Source organism: Muscardinus avellanarius (genome assembly GCF_963383645.1).
Source record: "Muscardinus avellanarius genome assembly, chromosome: 1".
Taxonomy (NCBI): Eukaryota; Metazoa; Chordata; class Mammalia; order Rodentia; family Gliridae; genus Muscardinus; species Muscardinus avellanarius.
This window is the reverse complement of record NC_137786.1, coordinates 124,593,873-124,614,000: the sequence shown is the minus strand read 5'-3', so window position 1 is coordinate 124,614,000 and position 20,128 is coordinate 124,593,873. Positions and strand designations below refer to the sequence as shown.

At 40.4% G+C, this 20,128-nt stretch overlaps 1 protein-coding gene across 1 annotated transcript; it reads left to right on the top strand.

Annotated features, from left to right (window-relative positions):
- Positions 1–808: 808 nt before the first annotated feature.
- LOC308271852 (olfactory receptor 8B8) lies at positions 809–1,744 on the top strand (the record flags this gene model as incomplete). Its single annotated transcript, XM_080708462.1, has 1 exon — positions 809–1,744. The coding sequence occupies one exon, from the start codon at positions 809–811 to the stop codon at positions 1,742–1,744; it is 936 nt and encodes a 311-aa protein (XP_080564588.1).
- Positions 1,745–20,128: the final 18,384 nt, after the last annotated feature.

Genomic DNA, 20,128 nt, shown 5'->3' with positions numbered 1-20,128 from the left:
TTCTTTTTAAAGTTAATAGCTAGGGCTATGATCCCAGGGGAATCTCTGGCTTTCTACATCTAATCAGGTCCCCAAATCTCCAAACCCAGAATAAAACTTCTCAGTCTCCTTGCAAATTGAAGAAGAGGCTCCCAGCAAAGCTTCACTCGGATATCCTGTTGTATAACTCAGGGAGAGTTCCGAAGCAGCCCAGGATACTCTGACACTCTAGTCAGAAGACAGGGTAGAGGGCGCTTAGTCCTTTATCCTTAACACTGAGGCCATTCACCTTTCTAAGAACTGAGGAAAAGGGTGGACCAAGGTACATCAGATACATCACTGAAGCCCGGGGAAGAGGGAGGGAGTGTGGCCAAATCCAGGCAAATGGTTTAAACTTCTCGCGAGGCCCAGTCTCCGGTACTGTGCTGTGGGTGAGAACCACCCTCCTTTTTGCTCTGCCCAGCATGGCCATGAGGTGTGCACTCCAGGCACAGTCAGAGTGGCTCCAACCTCTGACAGAACTCTTCTCAGAGACTGGCCTGTTGTGTAAACTTGAGAAGAGACTGAAGTTAGAAGATCACACAACAAAGGGACCAAAAGGACCAAGTTAAAGTCCAGAGAGTCGTCAGTTGCTTCTCGGGGTTCTTCCTAGCAGTACCTGCCCATCCATGGAGGCAGGTGCATCGTGCAGGGGGTGTGCCAGAGGTGGGCTCAGCTGGGGCCATGAGAACAGGGCCAGAGGACAGCAGTGCTGTCTGCTTCTGTCTGTTTGCCTCTCTGTCTCTCAGTGTCTCTTTTTCCTTGTCCCCACAGAATGCCTTAACTGAGAATGTCTGCACAGAACTCCTCATCTGTTCCAGAGTTCATCCTCGCAGGCTTAACGGACCAGCCAGGACTCCGAATCCCTCTTTTCTTTCTGTTCCTAGGTTTCTACCTGGTCACTGTGGTGGGGAACCTGGGCTTGATTACACTGATAGGGCTGAACTCTCACCTCCACACCCCCATGTACTTCTTCCTCTTCAACTTGTCTATCATAGATTTCTGTTACTCCACTGTTATCACCCCTAAAATGCTGGTGAGTTTTATCTCAAAGAAGAACATCATCTCTTATCCCGGGTGTATGACTCAGCTCTTCTTCTTTCTATTCTTTGTTGTCTCGGAGTCCTTCATCCTGTCAGCCATGGCCTATGATCGCTATGTCGCCATCTGTAACCCCCTGTTGTACACGGTTAGCATGTCGCCCCAAGTGTGTTTCCTGCTCTTGTTGGGTGTCTATGGGATGGGGTTTGCTGGTGCCATGGCCCACACAGCCTTCATGGTGAGGCTAACCTTCTGTGCCAACAACCTTATCAACCACTACATGTGTGACATCCTCCCCCTTCTTGAGCGTTCTTGCACCAGCACACACGTGAATGAGCTGGTGGTCTTCATTGTTGTGGGCATTGACATTGGTGTGCCCACAGTCACCATTTTCATTTCTTATGCCCTTATCCTCTTTAGCATCCTCCGCATGCGCTCCACCGAAGGCAGGTCCAAAGCCTTCAGCACCTGCAGCTCCCACATAATGGCAGTTTCCCTTTTTTTTGGGTCAGGAGCATTTGTGTATCTTAAACCCTCTTCTCTCTTACCTGTGAACCAGGGGAAGGTGTCCTCTTTGTTCTATACCATTGTGGTGCCCATGCTGAACCCATTGATCTACAGCCTGAGGAATAAGGATGTCAAGGTTGCTCTGAAGAAAACCTTGAGCAAAAGCTCATTTTCCTAAGAAAGGGGTACTTTCTCCATGCATGCTCTGTGGGCACCATGGAAGAAATGTTAACTTATTCTGAAATGGGTCTATCTTCTCTATTTAATTATAAGAAGATTTTCAAAACTATAAAATACTCACATTTAGTGGGTCTTGAGGACCACCTATGGCAGATCTCTCCTACTTCTGGGAATAGACTCAAGGAAAACCAGAGTCTTAGCAGAGCAGTGACTACAAGACAGACTCTTTATTTTTAACACTAGTTGCTTTTCATTATTGTTGACTTTCTTCCTTCCTCAGGGTCTGGAAGATTTTGTGAGCTGGCCTAGGATGTTAAAATCTGCTTCTTTCTATAGGAAATTCATGCAACTTCTCAAGGGCTAATTTTAAAAAGTACTTTTTTTTTTTTTTTGCAAGAGGTAGGAGGTATAGGATTTGTTGAGATGGTCTTGGCTAAATGACCAGAAGAATTCTTGGAGCATTTTGCAGTGTGGGAGAGTGTGTTAGGACCCTGAAAGCAGCAAACATGATGCTTCTACCTGAGACCAATGTATGCAGCTTCTGGGACATGGACTTTCAGGGGGTTTGGCAATGATGCTGGGTGGAAAAACTTAAAGAAAATGTCAAGTTTCTGAAGGACATATTTTGAAAATTATTGCACATACATTGATTTCCTTGTTTTTAAATTGTGCTGTGTGTGTGTATGTGTGTGTGTGTGTGTGTGTGTGTGTGTGTGTGTACTAGGAATTGAACCCAAGGATGTTCTATCTCTGAGCTACATCCCCCAGTCCTATTTTATTTTATTTTATTTTATTTTGGAAACAGTCTCACTAAGTTTGTTGAGGGCCTCACTAAGTTTCTGAGTCTGGCAGCAAACTTGTAATTCTCCTGTCTCAGTCTCCCAAATACTGGGATTACAGGTGTGTATCATCACATGCCTAATTCAAATTGTGCTTTTAAATCCAATATAGAGAAACCTGCAGCTCTGTGTGATGAGCTCTGGGTATGGAGAATTTTAGAACGCTATAACTCTGTGTCTTATAAGACAGTAATCAGGTCAGCTCCAGACAGCAACCAGTCAGCAGAAGAAAAAAAAGCCCACTGAATGTTATGACGAGGCGTACATCAGACGGTGTGGAGTATTTTCTGTGTATCTTCCTAGATCAACTTTTTGTCCCATAGCACTGCTCTCCATGTCTTGGAAGTAATTCTCTAATGGGCTTACTTTCTTCTGGTTTTCTTTCTTGGATTAGGCTAGCAGCAGCCTTGGCAGAGGAAATCAGAGAGCAGGAGGAGAGGGATATGGTGATATTTATTTCAGGACACCCTCCCAGTTAAGCTGCAGTGCAGTATCTGAATGCACTGTTTCTCACTGAGTTACTGGTAACTTCTCCCTTCCTTGTTTCTTCCTGCCAAGGGGTCATGATATCTTCCTGCTCTTACTAGCCCAAGCTGCTTGACCATTCCTTTCCAGTCTCTCTCAACCACTATTTTACTTAAACCTATACAAATAGTTCCTTTATATTTTTGGACATGCTAAATGGATCATTTGTTTTCTCCTGGGATTCTGACCGATATACCTCCCAGTGAAGGGTGGACAGGCTGGTAGAGCTGAGATCCATAAACCCACAGGATAATAGAACCACATAAAGAGAGGTAGAGTTGTCTTTTGTCTTAAAGAGAAATTATAAGTAGTATTTTTGTAAAGCAATGATCTATGAAGTTCTGTAAAAAGGCTGTCTTTGGAAAAATTCTATTTGAAAAAATAAAATTTGGATAGATGTATAGTTTTGTCCTCTTAGAAGGTGCAGATCAGTATGGTGAATTCAAAAGAGTAAGTATGGATACATGAACAGTATAGAATTCAGGTGACTGGGGCAGGAAGAGGAGGCAGAAGAGCAATAAGATTTAGAAGCAGGAAGGGCTAGGGAGCTGGAGGGTAGACTCAAGTTTACACTTTAGCTTCTGCCCAAGAACTGTATAACTTCAAGCAAGTTGCTTGATGTCTCTGAGCATCATTCATCTTTAAAAGTTTTTCCAGAATTAAGAGAACTAGATGCCAGACACACATTTGTTTTTATTCTTCCTGGTTCCTTTTTCTTATAATATCAACACTTTCATTGATTTATTCTGTGACCTGGGGATAATAGTTTCATCTTTTTGGGTCCATGTATATTTCCTTATATGAAAAAAGTTTCTATTTGAGCCACTTCTATTTTCTATCTATAATGTATGCTTATTTGTATACTAACCAGATAGTACACCTTTTCTGTATACTGAATATTTGTGTTCTTCCAAAATTTATATTTTGAAATGATGGTATTAGGACTTGAAGTGTTTGGGGGTAAAGTCCTCATGATTGAAACGGATGAGTGTCCTTATAAAAGAGGACCAAAAGCCTTTTGCCTTTTCTACCACACAAGGGCGCATAGAGAAGGTTCTGTCTATGCTCTGAAAATGGGCTCTCTGAAATGGGATACTAAATCTGTTAATATCTTCATCTTTGACTTCCCAGAAACCAGAACTTCTAGAAATATTTTTTGTTTATAAGACACCTGGTGTGTTTTTTGTTATAGTAGTTTGAAGAGGCTAAGACAATATTTATGATATTTTTAATGACTACTAAAGAATAACCAGGATGTATGAAAAATAACATTTTATGTTTATTTTTTCAGTCCTTCTGTACTCTTTTTCATGACTTCTCTCCATTGCTCAGGAGTTGAATATTTTTATGGTCACTATATGTTCAATTGTGCATATACCTATACATTCATGCATAAAATATTTTCCTTGTTTTTCAAATTCATGAAAATCTGATTTAACCTGTATCTACTGATAAAAATAAACTAGAAGAGGAAGAAGTCACTTGGATGAATAAATGGACAAAAAAGGAGAACAGAACTATATGAAAGGTCTTGGTTATGAGAAAAGAGGGAGAGGGAAAGAAATTATGTGAAACCCAGGGAGCCCTACCTCTGGTTGCAAAAGTGTGCATCCCAAGAAAGACACAACTCACAGCAAGAATTCCTTTTTTCCCTCATCTTTTGCCACCAACTTGATTTTCATTATTACCTAAAATTCCATGATATGGCAATATTCTATGTAATTAATAATTTTCTACTACTGTATATTGGATTATTTCCGTTTACATATTACAATTAATTCTTGCTTAACAAATCTATTCAATAAATCTTTTAGTTCCCCCTTCCTTTCTTAGGATACATTCTTAGAGAATTACTGAATTATATAAGGTTTTTGACTCTTGTTGCAAAATACCTTTAGAGTTTATCTCGGTTAGCACTATCAATAGCAGAACAAACATATTTGGATAATCTGCTCTGGGACAGATTCTGTACTTTTCCATATCCATCCCCACCACAAATTAAACCATGTTTTGTGTAAGCTGAGTCCCTTGTTCCTATTTTGGTAAATTGCTCAGCCTTAGCACTCTGCCCAGTAACTGTAGGGTGGGGGTTTAATAAATACTTATTGAATGCAAGAAGAGTGTGTTTAGCAGTTTCAGAAGCTGACATACTAAATGGACTTCCTGTTCTTATTCTGGTATTACCTTCTCCTCGTATAGCACATAGACATGTTTGCACCCAATATTCGTTCTCCATGATGCCTGATTAGATGCTTCTTTACTTGTGATCCTCAGGTTTTGATTCATGCCACCTTGTGACCGTGGTAGAACCGAGACCTTCACTTACATTTGTAAACCCCAACTACCTACCCCTTCTTATAAAATGTATACTATTCTAACTTAAGTTCTGAACTGCTAACCAGTTGAATAAAATTTTATAGAGTACTAACAACTGAGCATTCGTTTTATATTCTGCATTTTAACTTTGACCTCATAGATAACTCAGTGAAGAAAATGTGTGCACTGACTGAATAGACTGCTCATAATGGGAGCTCTCACTTTCCCTGAGTACTTGCTCTCAAAGATAAATACACTTAGAAAAAGGTCACCAAGATTTTAATCTAATTCTTCTTGACTGACTTGCAGGGCATGGTACTACTTTCTGAGAGCAAATCTTCCTTTTATTTTTTCTCACAAATGAGTTTTATATCCTCTCAGAATTACTTCTGGTGACATTTGACCATACACAAGTGTTTGTAACTTTGAAATTTTCGTCATAATTTTTTATTGGAATGACTACTACTGTTTGTAATTGAAAGTAAATTGTAGGGAGATATTTTGAAGCTATACAAAATATCTTGCTTTTTTGTGGTACTGGGGGTGGAACTCAGGTACATTCTGCCTCCAAGCTACACCCACGGCCCTATTTTGTTATTCTTTATTTTGAAACAGGGTCTCACTGAGTTGCAAAGGGCCTCACTAAGTAGCTGAGGCTGTCCTTGAACCTCCTGTCTGAGGTCTCCCAAATGCTGGGATTACAAGCGTGTACCACCACACCTGGCTTTTTTTCCTCCTTTTCAGACACTTACAAGTTTTAGCATCCAATGATTATTCTTGCCTGAATTAATTATGGCTCTGATTATTGTAAATGGAGATTTTATTTTTATGTTTCTAAATAAGTCCTTATTTTTATTTTTATATACTTTTTTGAGGTACTGGGGATGGAACCCACAGGCATTCTACCTCTGAGCTACACTCCCAGCCCTATATTTTTATTCTTTATTTTGAAGCAGGGTCTCATTGAGTTGCAGAGGCTGTTCAAGAACTGCAATCCTCCTGCCTCAGCATCCCAAATGCTGGGATTACAAGCGTGCTCCAGCACGCCTGGCTTATTTTATACTTTACTGATGCATTACAGTCTCATCATAATGTCATTCATACTGATAGTGACATACGTGCACACAGTCCTTGGTGAGCTTTCCTCTGGTTCCCTCCTCATACAGGATATTGAGATTGGCATTGGTATTCATACATAAATAAACAATGTTAGTGGAAGTGTTTCATTCATCAATTCTCCCTCTCCCACACCTTGCCTAGATCATCTTTCTCACTCCACTGGAGTTTTCCCTCCATTATCTAAAGGCCCTTGTATACCCTGATGGCTCCCTAGCTTCTTCATATGAGAGAAAACATATGACCCTTTATTTTCTGAGACTGGATAATCTCACCTAACATAATGATCTCCAGGTACATTCATTTTCATGGAAATGACATAATTTTGTTCTCCTTTATTGCTGAGTAGAATTTAATTATGTATATGTCCTACAATTTTTAATATATTCATCTGTTGATGGTCACCTAGGTTGGTTCCATAATTTGGTTATTATGAGTTGAGCTGCTATAACATGGATACACATGTATTAGTGTAATAATTTGATTTCAGTTCCTTTGGTAAGATACCCAGGAGTAGTATCTTATGGTGAATACGGAGCTGGATCATATGGTGGATATATTTCCATTTTCTTAGGAATCTCTACACAGCATGGTATTGGCACAGAAACAGGCACAGAGACCCATGGAACAGAATAGAATATACAGAAACAAATTCATACGCTTTATAGTCAATTGATTTTTGACAAAGGTGCCAAAAACATACATTGCAGAAAGAACAGCTTTTTCAACAAATGGTGTTGGGAAAACTGATTATCCATCCATTTGTAGGAAAATGGGATTAAATCCCATCCTCTCACTCTGCACAAGAGTCAACTCAAGATGGATCAACGATCTTGAAATTAGACCAGAGATTTTGAAATTACTAAAGGAGGGCATAGATACAACACTCTAACATGTATGCACAGGTAGAAACTTTTTCAGTAAAACCAGAAAAGCTCAGGAAATTAAAACAATTATTAATAAGTGGTATGGCATTAAACTAAAAAAATTCTGTTCATCAAAGGAAACTGTCAAGAGTCCAAAGAGATAGCCTACAGAATAGGAGAAGATCTTTGCCAGATACTCCTCCAATAGAGAACTAATATCTAGAATATGCAAAGTACTTAAAAGACTTAACATTAGCTGGGCGTGGTGGCGCACGCTTGTAATCCCCGTGCTTGGGAGGCAGAGACAGGAGGATCGCGCAGGTTCGAAGCCATCTGCGCACGCTGGCTGGCTTAAGAGACCCTGTTTCCAAATAAAAATGTAAAAATAGGTCTGGGAGTGTAGCCCGGAGGTAGAAGGGCTTCCAGGAACCCCAGTACCACCAAAAAAAAGGCTTAACATTAAAAAATCTCAACCAAGAAATAGGCAATTAAACTAAATAGACACTTCACAAAAGAAGAAATACAAATGGCCAATAAATACATGAAAAAATGTCCAGCAGCATTAGCAATCAGGGAGTTGCAAATCAAAACTACACTGAGATTCTATCTAACCCCAGTCAGAATGGCAATCATCATGAAGCCCAAATAAGCAAGTGAACTAAAAAGACACTTCACAGAAGCAGAAATACTAATAGCCAATAAATGTATGATAAATTTTCAACATCTTTAGCAATCAGAGAGATGCAAATCAAAACTACCCTAAGATTTCACTTAACCCCAATTTGAATGGCAATCATTAAAATCACAAACAACAATAAATGCTGGGGAGGGTGTGGAGAAGTAGGAACTCTAATACATTCTTGATAGGACTGATAATTAGTGAAACCACTCTGGAAAACAGTATGGAGGATCCTCAAAGGAATGGGAATGAACCTACCACATGACCCTGCAATACCACTTCTGGGTGTCTACCCAAAAGAATGGGAATCAAACTACCAGACTAATGCATGCATATTTATGTTTGTAGCCACACAATTCACAATTGCCAAACTATGGAACCTGCCAAGATGTCCATCAACAGATGCATGGAGTACAAAACTATGGGGTATGTACACAATGGAATTTTACTCAGCCATAAAGAAGAACAAAATTATGCCATTTTTAGGGAAATGGGTGAAACTAAAGAACATTATGCAAATTGAGATTAGTCAGTCATGAAAAGTAAAAAGTCAGATGCTCTCCCTAATATGGGGAAGCTAAAATGGGACATAAGAGGGACTCCAGTCAAAGAAAGAGAAATCTTAGATGAGTAAAGAAGGCATTGAAGGAGATGGGAGAGGGGAAGAAAGAAACTTCCTAATGTACATGATGTACATTCACAAATATATCAAAGTCAATCACTAAGCCAAACATGAGAAGGAGGAAGGGGGAGGGAATGGGGCAGGAACTGGGGAAGAGCTACATGAGTGATGTGTGATGTGTGCTTCTACCGTTTTGTGATCCATTAAGATGTATGACAACAAAGTACCAATAAAAAGGAAGTCAAACAACAATAAATGCTATTGAGGATGTGGGGAAATAGGAACTCTTCTACATCGTTGGTGGGAGTGCAAACTAGTGCTGCTATGAAAATAAAGACTCTAACTCAATCCCTGTTAGTTGGAGTTATGTAAGGGAAAGTTTATTCATTCATTCATTCATTCATTCATTCATTCATTCACTCACTCATTCCATTATGGACTCATGTATCTAATGGGCCACATTTCATTATTGTCAGCATTTACTTTTTTCTTTTTTTTTTTTGGTGGTACTGGGGTTCCTGGAAGCCCTCCTTCCTCCGGGCTATACTCCCAGACCTATTTTATATTTTTGAAACAGGGTCTCTTACGCCAGCACGGCTGGCTTCGAACCTGCGCGATCCTCCTGTCTCCGCCTCCCAAGCGCGGGGATTACAAGCGTGCGCCACCACGCCCGGCTAGCATTTACTTTTCAAATAGCACATATTAATTATACAAATTGATCAATTTCACTTTGGCATTTCCATGTACATCATTTACCTTGATCTTCAATTTGCAACTGATTTGGCCAATGATAGCCTTTTTCACATTGGTTTATGTGACCCTTTAATCTTTCCATATCAGATTTTGAGCATTTTCTTACTTTCTGGCAAAAAGTACATCTCAGGCTCATTTTTTACTTTTCCTGCCTGGCACTGGTGCGGTTTAGACAGTGTTTAAGATATGAACTCTTTCTTTATCAGTCTCCCCTTTCACTCCCTCCCTCCCTAAGTTCTCCTTCCGCAACTCTACTAGTAACTACCCTCATTTATCTGAAGCTTCTTTTGCTTCCAATTTCTCTCTAGCGTTCACATTTGAGAGAACACATAGCCTTGATATGCTGAGACTGGCTGATCTCCCTTAGCACAATACTCTCCAGCTTTATCTTTTTCCTGCAAATGACATAATGTTTGTTCTTTTTTTTATGGACCTGGAGGGAAACACGCCAAGTGAATGTATGTTTGTATCACTCTGAACCTCATGATAATGTACAATTACAAAGTATTAATAAAAAGTTACAAAAGTTATAAAATTAACAAGTAAATTACATTAAAACAAAATTAATAATTTGTTTTTTGGGGTTTTTTTTTTGTCATACTGGGGATGGAACCCAGGGGAATTCTACCTCCAAGTTACACGCCCAGCCCTAATTTTTATTCTTTACTTTGAGACAACTTCTTTGAGTTGTAAAGGGCTTCACTAAGTAGTAGTTGAGGCTGTCTGAGAACCTCAATCCTCCTGTTTGAGCCTCCCAAATGCAGGGATTACAAGCATGTGCCACCACACCCAGCCTAATAATTTGTTTTTAAAAAGCCCTAAAACATGAGTGCTAGATGGGGTGAGCTGTATTTCGCATGATTTTGCAATCCAGTATCTAATGGGGAAACATTCAGGTTTGTAAAATCCTTATATGGGTTTTTGTCCCTCTGAGCATATTTTGGTGCAAATGATTTAGTTGCTCTTTGTGAATGGGACAGTTCTCTGTGGCCCAAAGCTGTTAACTCCTAAGTGTCATTAGGGGTCCACTTTTCATCACTTTTTCCTGCTCACATCACAGTTTTCTCAGATTTCTATCAGTAACTGGTGAAACCACATCTGAGGAAGAAATAAGCCAGGGACAAGAGGAAGATAAAAGCCCGGAGTCTCTCCTCCACACAGCCTGGTTGTAAATGGCATCAAGTCTGGTCTTCTTAAGGATATGATCCCTTGTCTCATTTACTCCTTTCCTTTGTGTAGTATTTTGCAATGACCCAACGTCTTTTTTTTCGTGGTACCGTGGATTGAACCTGGGGACATTCTACCTGTGAGCCACACCTTGGTCCTATTTTATTTTGAAATGGGTTCTTGCTAGAATTTCTAAGGGTCTTGCTAAGTTGCTGAAGCGGCCTCAAACCTGAGAACTTCCAGTCTCAGTCTCCCAATTGCTAGGATCACAGACATGCGCCACCACCTCTGTCTCCACCCCAGTTTTAAAACTTCAGTCAAGGTACTTATGTTGCTCAAACCCTGTTGGTAGCACTTTTGAGACTTTTCTATATCTTATGAACTTTGCATACATGGTCTCATTAATCTTCTCTACAACTATGAGAGGATTATCCGTTTCATAGATGGGCAAGCCGAGTCTTAAAGAAGTGAAGGAACTTCCTAAGCTTGCACAGATAACAAGTGTGGAGTGAAGACCTGGATCTGATTATATAACTGTAGCACCCATGTTCCCAGCACTAAGCTGCGTTCCAGAAGGCTCAATCTGGGTGTGTAAGAAATAGCACATGCGATGCATATATATTCACTTTGTACAATGTCCAAGTATTGCTGTCTTGAGTTGAATAAGTTCCTACCTACATTTACTCTCGTTTGAAAACAATTTGCCAAAAACAAATGTCAAGAGAAAGACGCTAGAGATTTTCCTTCTTTAAATATACAGATCTAATAGGGTCAGTAATATAAACATAGAGGAAACCCACTGGACTTTTGTTATGTGGACTGTGCAGTAATATATTTAGAAAATGCTTATTTGAAGTGATATTCCCAGCTTTCAGCCAGGTGATTTAACACATGTGGGAGCTTAACGCTTGGCAGGTACAGAGGGTGCTAACTGCATGTTGAACAAACCCCTACTGAGACCTTTAAATACTAAAATTATGCAGCATTTTGGTTTCAATTTAACTTTCAAAACCATTTTTTCTGAATATGCAAAAGCAATATTTGTGTGGTAGGAATATGTTAGATAAGAAATGTATGGAGATAAGCAAATGCTTTAAAGAAATCTTTATGGTCCCATCACCTAAAGATTACCATTCTTGGCAATTTGATATATATTCTTTCTAAATATTTTTCTGTATGTAATGTATGTTTAGTTAAAATAGTTTAGACCAGTTTGCAAAATCTATACATACACATATAAAGATGTGATCATATTAGGTACCATTTGGTAATTTTGTTTTCATTCTGTAAATATGTAAACAGATTTTGGTATGACTGAATATTTATAACCACCATGTATTTTGGGGAGGGCACTAAGGGTTGAACCCAGGGGCATTCTACCTCTGAACTACATCCCCAGCTCTATTTTGTTTTTATTTTGAAACAGGGTCTTGCTAAGCTGCTGAGTTTCTCTCTAAGTTGCTGAGGTTGGCAGCTATGATCCTCCTGTCTCAGCCTCCCAGGTACTGGGATTATAGGTGTATGCCACCACATCTAGCTAAAAAGCCATGACTTTTTTTTTTTTGTGGTACTGGGGTTCCTGGAAACCCTTCTACCTCAGGGCTACACTCCCAGACCCATTTTATATTTTTATTTGAAAACAGGGTCTCTTAAGCCAGCGTGGCTGGCTTCAAACATGTGCGATCCTCCTGTCTCCGCCTCCCAAGTGCGGGGATTACAAGCGTGCGCCACCACGCCCGGCAAAAGCCATGACTTTGAATGACTACATTGGTTATATTTAAAGCTGTAAGAGCATTGGAAGAATTCAAAGAGTTCAGTGTACAGAAAGGGTAGTATTGCTTTCTTCTTTTCCAAGAGTTTTTAGCTGCCATGTATTCACCTGATAGCTCAAATTCCTTTTCTAAATTCTAAGAGGGGCTTTCCCTAGCATTAATCAGTGGGTAATTTCTCCCTCCCACCACCTTAGCTCAGGTTTCCAGACTCTAGTCCCATGTTTCTAATTTTCTAAAGTTCAAGGGCAAGCCTGCTGATGTCAGGATAGCTCTATCTTGCTCACCATTGACTGCATCAAGGAAAACCCGCTGGGCACTAACTGGTTCTGGCCTCTCTTAGGCTTCCAGCTTCAAGTTCCCTAAAGTGGGAGCCGTTTCTGTGTCCCAGCAACTAAACAAAGAAGCAACCCTTTGTCTGCCCCCTTACCCAACCTGCTCCGCTCCAAGGGGGAAGAGTGGGTTATAAGACTTACAAGAAATGGGGAAAATGAATTTATGATGCAGTGTGGCCAGCACCCTTCCTGCGGTCTTGGTCCCCATTTTTTACTTAGAACAGGCACATTCTCAGGGCCCTCACTTATCTCTTCTGTTTGCAGTACCTCTCCTTTGTAGAAAAAAAGCAACTATTTCCCAGCCCAGTTTAGATCTAGACACACAAATTGAATCTATGATTGTAATGAGGGAACTACATCCATCACTCTTGGACCCTTCACTTGCCAGTAAGGGAGAATGGAGCTGGGCATGGTGGTTTAGGCCTATAATCCCAGCACTTAGAAGGCTGAGACAGGAGGATCACAGGTTTGAGGCCAGCTTCAGCAACTTAGGAAGACCCTGTTTCAGAATAAAAATAAAATAGGACTGAGGGTATAACTCAGGTTTAGAATGCCCTTGAGTTCAGTCCCCAGAAACACACACACACACACACACACACACACACACACACACACACACCCTACAGTAGTTAGCACATCCAGGCTAAGACTTAAAGTTGATAAATCAATTTTATCAGCAATAAACCTGGACAGTTGTGTTATTGTTGTTTCCTGTATCTTATTCTGGTATGTAATTTCTTAATCAATTTTGAATTCAGAGAGGCAAGAACTTAATCATCACCATTAACCTACGCCAACAATACCCCTCCTTCCTCTCACTGTCACTTGCTATCCTCCAAATTCAGTGCCACCCTCTTGACCTTTCTCATTTCCTTTGGTTTCTGTGCTCAGAATGCCTTCCTGTTTTTCTTGGCTGTTAATTTTCTACTTGTTATTCCAGACTAATAGCAATACATTTCTAAAACTATATTATAAAGCAGATTGTGTATTTCCATAGTAACAATGTAATGATTGGAGACTGCTTCTGAATAATGTTAGCATAAAATAGCATATTTTAAAATCAAAGATAAACTTTCTATAATCGCCTGTAGTTGTTTTTGATGAGTAAAATGTTTTTCAAAATTTAACAAGGAAAAACTTGTATAAAAGGTATGCAAAAGCTTATATATGTATTGATTTTTAAAATACATATAAAAATACATCCTAGGTATTGATCCCAAAGCCAAGTGAATATATAAACATAAGCAAAAACATAACATTATCATAAGATCAAATGATTTAAGCCTTCACAATTTAATCACTAATAAAATTAATTCCCAAGTCTTTATCTCCCTGAGATATTAGATAATATTTTATTATTTTATTTCTATGTAGCTGACATTTCATTTAAGGAGCTAGCCAGATAATTTGGCAAATATATTTTTCTTTAACAAAGATATCATTCCATTAATCAGCGTGACTTTGCTTATTAAGTAAAAAAGAAACATTGAAGAAGAAGAATTGAAAGTTTAGAACAGTCTGGGGCATGAAGAGCAGCAGTCTCTGGAATCTGGATACATGTTCATTTTATATACACATTAATTTATTTAAATCACATTCAAACAACATGTCTGGGGAGAAAAAATATCATTTACAATAGAGCGAAACCCTGAGGGATCTTTGTTGTGTTGTGCACCTTTTTGAAGGTGGCAGGGATGTGGACAATCCCCACAGCCTGTGATCTTCCCCTGGTTTCCACTTCACACCCATGGCCTTAATCTCAGTTCCAATTGGATTGTACAGGGATCCTAGCTGCATACAGCAGAGGGCAATTCTGGTTAATTTAGCAAAGGAGCTAATTGATAAGAAACGGAGAGGTCATAATATCTGAGAACAGACAGTGGAAAAAGCTTAGGAGTCAGGCAGGAAAGGGAAGCCAGGTGGTGGCTTTGCAGCCAAGTCACACCACACAACCATCAGGCCAGGCTGCACTGGTCATTCCTGTGGACACCACCAGCACCAATCAATTTGTTATTGATCGGTAAGTTTACTTTTGTCTTTGCCAAAATGAAATAGAAATGGTTTCTGTTTGGGCCATGTGCCCCATCCTTAGAGCCTTGCATGGGAACATCAGGCTGAGTGCAGGCTTAATGTCCTTTGGGAGCTGTCATAGAAGGACTTGGAGTCTAGTTCCAACCAAGGCTCACAGGAGGGCAGATTCCTCACACATGGAAAGAATTCCAGTGATGGATGGTAACAAATGCTTTTTTATCTCTGTTTGCTTTTCAGTTCTGCAACTGAATTTCAGCTCCTTGAGGAAGACTTCTCTAATCTTGAAGAATCGGTAGGGCCCTTCCTAGGTGGTTTATATAGCATCCCATGGCCTCTCCCTGGCACACTTCCTATATTTAATTAGTTAGGTAAGAGTATCTGTTTGTTCTGGGTTTCTTATCTGGATTACATGTTTGAGTTGCAAGAGCTACATCTATTTTGATTATTTGTTATTTTTTTGGTGGTACTGGAGATGGTACCCTTCCACCTCCGGGCTACATTCCCAGACCTATTTTATATTTTTATTTGGAAACAGGGTCTCTTAATGCATTGAGGCTGGCTTTGAACCTGCACGATTCTTCTGTCTCTGCCTCCCAAGCACGGGGATTACAAGTGTGCGCCACCATGCCCGGCTTGATTATTGTTTTATTTTAGAGCTCAGCAGTGGGCCTGGATTCTGTTTAATGGTCTATAGATCCACTTCTCTCTCCGCTTGAGTTTCAGAAATGATCACTTTTGTCCTGCATAGGTAACTCATTAAACCTAAAATTACAGGTTCCCAACAATCCAATCATTCCCCAAAGGCAAATTCCTGATCCAAGCATCCAATGCTTGTCCCCACAGATTAGTACTTTCTTGTCATTTCTTTTTTGCTCTTACAGATTTTCACTTAGTTTACTGCCAGCTCACACATCAAAAAATAGATGGTTTTTATTTCATCCAGAATTCTTCGTTTTGCAAAACGAGGAGAAATCTTTCTGAATGTAATGTTTGTTATATTCCTGGAAATAGATGACCTTAATAAATATTTTTTGGATAAATAAGTTGACTTCTACACTAATGAACAGAGGTAACTTTTTTCTTCAGCTGCTAGGCCATTGCTACATGTCTGCTAAGCTAACATTTAAAATAAGAATTTGAAGTTGGTAAAGAATTATGTATACTAAAAAGAAATGTCTATTTCCCTCATAAAAAACAAATCTTAGAAACACTTGAAATATTAAACCAGAAGGCTACTTTGTGGGTAGTGAGAGAGAGTTGGACCAAATAATCCAAACTGGTACTGGCAATTCTCCTGGCATTTCAAGGAGTAATTTTCCTAACATCTACCCACTAGCAAGCAAGCCATAAAGGGTTTCTGCTTTCCTTCCACAATGGCTAAATGACCATAAACTTGTTGCTATGTAGTGTATGTTGAGACAAAGCCAGAGTATTCCAAATATGACTGTCCTGAAAGAAGCAGCCAGAATGCAAAAGAACAAAAGAAGAGTGGAGGAAAGAAGAGAGGGAAAGAGGGAAGGAGGAGAGAGAGAGGAAGGGGAAGGGATATTATAGGCTCTATCTTTTTTATTTTTGGTATTGGAGATTGAACCCCCAAGGGCACTCTACTTCTGAGTTATACTTCAAGTCCTTTTTGCTTTTTATTTTTATTTCTTTTTGCAGTACTGGGGATGGAACCCAGGGGCATTCTACCTCCAAGCGACACCCTCAGCCCTATTTTTTATTCTTTATTTGGAAACAGGGTCTCACTGAGTTGCTGAGAGCCTTAGTAAGTAGCCAAGGCTCGCTTCGAACCTTTGCAATCCTCCTGTCTCAGCTTCCCAAGTGTGTACCACCACACTTTTGCTTTTTATTTTGAAACAGGGTCTCACTAAATTTCTGTCTCAGTCTCCAAGTCCTGGAATTACAGGCATATGCCACCATGCCCAGCCTGCATCCTTTTATGACTTCACCCTAGATGTCACATAGCATCAGCTGTACCGCACTCTACTGATTGGAGGAGTTCCAAAACTCTGCCAAGAGTCAAGGATAGGAAATAAAGACCCTGTCCAGCTAGGCGTGGTGGCGCACTCTTGTAATCCCCGCTCTTGGGAGGCGGAAACAGGAGGATTGCGCAGGTTCGAAGCCAGCCACGCTAGCTTAAGAGACCCTGTTTCCAAATATATATATATATATATGTCTGGGAGTGTAGCCCGGAGGTAGAAGGTTTCCAGGAACCCCAGTGACACACACACAAAAAAGACCCTGTCCCTTGTTTAGAAGAGTGCCAGACCTACTACACCAATTATATGTGGGATACAGCTATGTATATGTGTGTGTTTGTGTGTATTAGTATGGCCAGCTTTGGAAAATGCAATCTGCCACATACATAGATATTCTGTAGTTGTTATAAACATAATGTTATAATAGAAAACATCCAGCACAATGCCAAGGACTTCATAGTTGTTCCATATGCATTCATTCTCTTGATTTCTTCCCTTTATATAAGACAACATAGCAGGTTTTTATTTTAAGGGACACAAGATGTATGAGAAACAAAAACAGTGTGATTTTTCTTGCATGTTCTACTATACTGAGTTGTGAGGTCAGTAAATACCCATTTTTCAAAGGAGGGGATTATGGCTCAAAGATGTTTGGCAATTTTTGTCTTAAGCTAATTTGGTAGGATGATTTGTATTTTTGTTCTCCACTTCAGGCTTTAAATAAACTTTTTATTTAAGTGTAACATAAAGATGTATAGCTTGAGGAATGTTTTGCTAATTAGATACATCTGTGTAACTAGTCCCCCTACCAGAAGCAGAACATTATCAGCAACCTTGAAGCACCCTTCAGGTGCCTTTCTAGTCTCTACCCTGCTCAGCAAAGAGGAGTTGTTATATGACTTCTAAGGCCACAGATTAGCTTTTTCTTTTTAAGTTATTTTTATACACAAAACAATACCATATGCATGCTTTTGTGCTAGGTTGATGGCATTTGTTCATATCATTGAATTTCACAACTTAATGGAATTTTATTTTATTGATATTCCACTATTATTATTCAGTTAATAGCTGATTGACATGTAGGTGGCTTTTAGTTTTGGTCTGGTATGGGCCATGGTGCTACTGACATTCTTGAAAAGTCTTTGGGTAAACATATGTACTCCGTATTTTTTTTTTTGAGTGTACACCTAGAAGTGGAATGCTTGTTCTAAGTGTATCCAAATCCAGGTTCTTTTAAAAGTACATGCTATTAATAATCACACGGGGATAGTGCGTATCATTCAGGACCAGTCCAGGCACGCTGGGATTATTTTAGGCAGTCTCAGTGGAAACTTATGATTGCAAAATCAATATGTATGTGGATTTTTCTTTGACTATTCATGTCACTAGTCATCTGGAGAGCAGCCCTGTCACTTGAAGAATGACAGGATCAAACCTTCAGGGGCATCTCCTTATTCCTGGATCCTGAATGTCTACAGAGTAACTCCACGTAGGGACATGTGCTTCCTTGCACATGTGTTGTGATAATTTCCTTGTGAGTAGTCAAGGCCTGCCTGTGGCCTTTTGTAGAGCTGACAGTACTTGTGGTTTTGGAGTCTCACTGTTCTGAGCAGCTCATGGTTTGAGAAACACTTTGTATGGGGTGTTTTCTGAGTATCTATAACCTTGACTTACACTTTTATTTTGTCCTCCTCTCAAAACATCTTATGAAAAATTTGAAATGGTAGAAAACAAGTTTTAGGGCATTGTTCTGTGGTGTGTGTGTGTGTGTGTGTGTGTGTGTGTGTGTGTGTGTGTATTGGAGATTGATCCCAGAGTGTTCTACCTCTGAGCTAAACTCTCAATCCTTTTTATTTTTTGTTTTAAGACAAGGTCTCGCTTGAACCTGTAATTCTCCTGTCTTAGCCTCTCAAGTACTGGGATTACAGGTGTGCACCCCACCACATCTGGCTCCATTCTCCCTTAAATTGAAGATGAGGGTCCAAAAGTGAAAGAAGAAGGAAAATATGCCCCCCCCCAATTCCACATTGAATGACATAAAATCTCTGGAGAAAGGGGAAGTCTGAGTAGAACACCAGCTCCCAAGATGCCACAGAAATATCGACGTAGGATGTAAACAGTGCAGTTTCTTCCCTCCAGAGACAGATCTCAGAGAAATTCCCAGGGGAAACTGTGTCTAATCAGGTCCTTGTGGTTGTCAAGCAGCCTAAAGCTCCCTGTGGTATGCCAGCTAGAGTTCTGGTGGAATGGCTGGCTGGCTTTCTCTTCTGAAGTTAATGGAGACCACCTGGAAAAACCCAGAAACAAACCTGTTCTGTTTTCCAAGCACCCCGGAGAACTGGGGTCTGTAAAAGCTCTGTTCCCAGCACCAGAAAAGTCAGAAGAGTTCACCTGCATGCAGCCCACTTAATGCTCTAGACACTCAACTTCTCCTTCTAGCTGTTGAAAGAAGAGACTGCATGAAGCTCAGCACTTAGAAGGGACAGGGAGAAGGAAGACGAAAATCTGACTTTCTTCTTAATTCATATCCAAAGGATCTGGGGTCCATAAGTCCTTTCCTTCCTCTCAACACTGACTCTGAGGTGAGGTGGACTGAAGGGGCTCAGGGGAGGAAGGCAGGGTGTGTGGAGCCATTAGTGGGCACACTTAGCTTTGGCTTGGCTTTCTCTCCTGATGGGAGCCTGGCATGCAGCTGGGAGAGAAAGGCAGAGAGTGGCAGGGTATAATGGAGGCCAGGAGAACTGTTTCACAGGGTACTGAGACAGTGAGACCTGGTTGTGCTCCTGGCTTTTGGAGTGTCCTTCTGAGAGTCCTTGGGCAGCAAGTCGAGGTATGTTGTTTCCTCACTTCTCAAGTAGAGGCAGAATCCTTGCCACCAACCTGGCATGGTGGTGTATGCTTGTAATCCCAGTTACTTAGAAGGCTGAGACAGGAGGTTCACAGGTTCCAGACCAGCCTCAGAAACTTAGTGAGACTCACAGCAATGTTGCAAGACTCTGTTTCAAAATAAAAACATAAAAAGGCTCTGGGGTTCTAGCTTGGAGGTAGAATATCCCTGGGTTCAACCCCTAGTACACACACACACACACACACACACACACAGAGAGAGAGAGAGAGAGAGAGAGAGAGAGAGAGAGAGAGAGAGAAGAATATTTGTCATCCATACTAACAGACTAGCTGGGGTTCATGATAGCGGGGAGAGCTGAGTTATGGCCACAGTCATATTGTCAACAGCTTAGGATGAGGAGGGGCAGAGATGAGAAAAGGTAGGAGAAAGACAGAGGGCATCTGCCCGCTGACATCTTCTAGAGCCTTCCCATTGTTCATGCCTGAGTCTGTCATAGCTTCACATTTTGTCCTGTTTCCACAGTCGCTGCTCCAG